The 2,415-nt window shown below is 38.0% G+C and overlaps 1 protein-coding gene across 1 annotated transcript; it reads left to right on the top strand.

The window, feature by feature from the left end:
- Positions 1-7: 7 nt before the first annotated feature.
- LOC108355371 (uncharacterized) lies at positions 8-2,407 on the top strand. Its single transcript, XM_017606532.1, has 3 exons — positions 8-406; positions 1,833-2,076; positions 2,130-2,407. Exons 2-3 carry the CDS (start codon positions 1,855-1,857, stop codon positions 2,403-2,405), a joined length of 498 nt encoding a protein of 165 aa, XP_017462021.1. The 5' UTR covers positions 8-406; positions 1,833-1,854; the 3' UTR covers positions 2,406-2,407.
- The last annotated feature ends 8 nt before the right edge of the window (positions 2,408-2,415 follow it).

Genomic DNA, 2,415 nt, shown 5'->3' with positions numbered 1-2,415 from the left:
TCGGCAGTTTCAACAATGGCAACATTGCTTGTGAAAGCTATCACGTTTGCAATGACCAACAAGAAGGCAGAACGCAGTCGCAAAACTACCATTTACATCAAGCAGATATCCAACAAAGGCAGCTGCATCAAGGCTATCAACAATCTCAAGCTTATGGATCTTCAGCCGAGGACCACTATGAACTGCAGCAGGCACAATACGGTTACAATAATTCGAATATTGGTCTACCACCTGGAGCACATTGCACTCGCCCGGGCGGCCCGAATTTAGTTAATAAGCAGTTAGTGCTGCCTTTCGTGCCCCCCAGTTTCCCAAACAAATCGCAAGACGGCGTAACTCATCTCATAAAACCATCCGAGTATCTAAAGAGTATAAGTGATAAACGATCGTGCCCTTCCTCTGCAAGGTAAGACTATGTAGTTCCAATNATACATATGGCGCCTGTTTTATTTTACAAAATATATGTGAATATTTAATAAAAAATGAAAGGGTGAACCCGCCTTCAAGTTAAATTTCTAAAGACTTGTAACAAAGTTTAAATAGCAATTATATTCAACAATTTTATTGAGCTTCAGGCCATTTTATACGAAAAATGTTGTGGAAAAAAAGAATTAAATAGCAACAAATGAGGATATGAAATTTATCTTAGAATTACTTCTAAATACTTGTTTTAGAAGAAATCTAAATTAGGATTCCTTTCAAATTAAAGGGGACGAAATAGTTTAACCTTTTCCTTCTATGTTTTATTTAGTATGGTTTCTACTTCCCTCCAAACCAGCTGTGGGAAGTGGGTTGTTGAGCAAACTGGCCTCATCATCTATAAGTACTATATTCCGGTGGTAGGTCCTGGTCCTATTAAGATAATAGAGTTGTCACGATACTTTATTCCTTTGGGAATTGGGTTTTTTGATAAAATTTACAAACCTAACTAAAATTGATGGTAATGTAAAACAATATTGCTACCGCCCTGGTCTCCCTAACTTAAAGTCGGTGCTGCTGCAACACGAAGAACAAAACTAGTAGATATGTATTAGTTAGTTAGTTACATGCATAAGTACATATCGTCGATGTTTTTGCAAACCCGCCCATCGACCAATTGCAAAACCGCCTATCTTACGACACTCAAATTTTACAGGAGAGCAAAAAAACGGTTAACTTTGAAGGCAAGGCCATGATAGGTGTTATTTTCTCTTCGGTTTTATGATTTTTATGCATAAACCTCGATGCCTGGAGTTCAGGATTACGAAATTTAATTTTTGCCACAACGGCGATTTAGGCGGTTTTAAAACTGGTCGATGGGCGGTTTTGCAAAAACTTCGACGACATGTACTTATGTATATTCGAAAAGCGTTAACCTACAAAAGTCTTTGATTGCATGCACTAACTTCCAAATAGCCAACGAATACCATAAAGTAATTAGTGCATTCAATTTGTAGGCATTATCTACTTTGTCTTGTTATTCGCGTGCTGCATGAGTGCGTGCATCGTATGCCAGATACAGTGGTCCACTTCACCATCTTTTGGTTTTTAGTATTAGCATTCGCGTGCTTATCCATAATTTATGCGAGTTTCGCCAACGAATTGAATCTCATGTTCGAATGATGTTAACAGTTCCTTTCAGTTCAGTAGCAATAACGATGATATTACGAACGCACTCAACTTGGAGTAGGTTAGTTTAAGGTGCCGAAATATGTACTACATACTATATGGCTTGAAAGAAAATTTTAATTTGTAAAAACTTTGCCAATACACATTTGTATGAATCCTGAAACCTAACCAAGAAAAGTTCTAAATAAGTTTTTATTATGATTTCATTGGGAATTATCAACTAGATCGACGGATAGTGAGGATTATATGCATATCCAGGTGACTAATCAACATGCAGCCGGCTTCGAGCCTCCGAAGCCACCACCGCCACCACCACTTCCAGTTCATCCTGTAACACAACACAATGAGAAGCATAGCAATATGAAAACAATGAATTCGCACGTGTCCATAGTCAATCAGGATACTGCGACGCGTAAACAACATCAGCCACTCTCTGCCATTTCTATTCAGGACCTTAACAGTGTCCAGGTAACTTCGATGCGATTGCGTAAATTCATATACTTACATACATACATATATAGCTTCGACGAACCGATACTCAGAAAATGCCTAAGCCGTATCAAATGCCAGCACGTAGCCTTAGTATGCAGTGTCTGACCACTTCATCGGAAGTTTATCTTAAGACCGACCTAATTGCTGAATTAAAGATATCAAAGGATATTTCAGGCATTAAAAAGATGAAGGTGGAAAAACAATTAGCTGGTCATTTTGATTCTGAAAATTATTCGGAAATTTCGAAACAGTTTACAGCCAACAATTATATGGATCAGGTAAGGACATTTAGCACATTTGTTTAAAGTTCACGGG

This window comes from Rhagoletis zephyria, unplaced genomic scaffold (assembly GCF_001687245.7).
Source record: "Rhagoletis zephyria isolate East Lansing unplaced genomic scaffold, Rhagoletis_zephyria_1.1 Rzeph_scaffold_44966, whole genome shotgun sequence".
In the NCBI taxonomy this organism is placed as follows: domain Eukaryota; kingdom Metazoa; phylum Arthropoda; class Insecta; order Diptera; family Tephritidae; genus Rhagoletis; species Rhagoletis zephyria.
The sequence above is the reverse complement of the archived record's forward strand: the minus strand, read 5'-3'. Positions and strand labels throughout refer to the sequence as shown.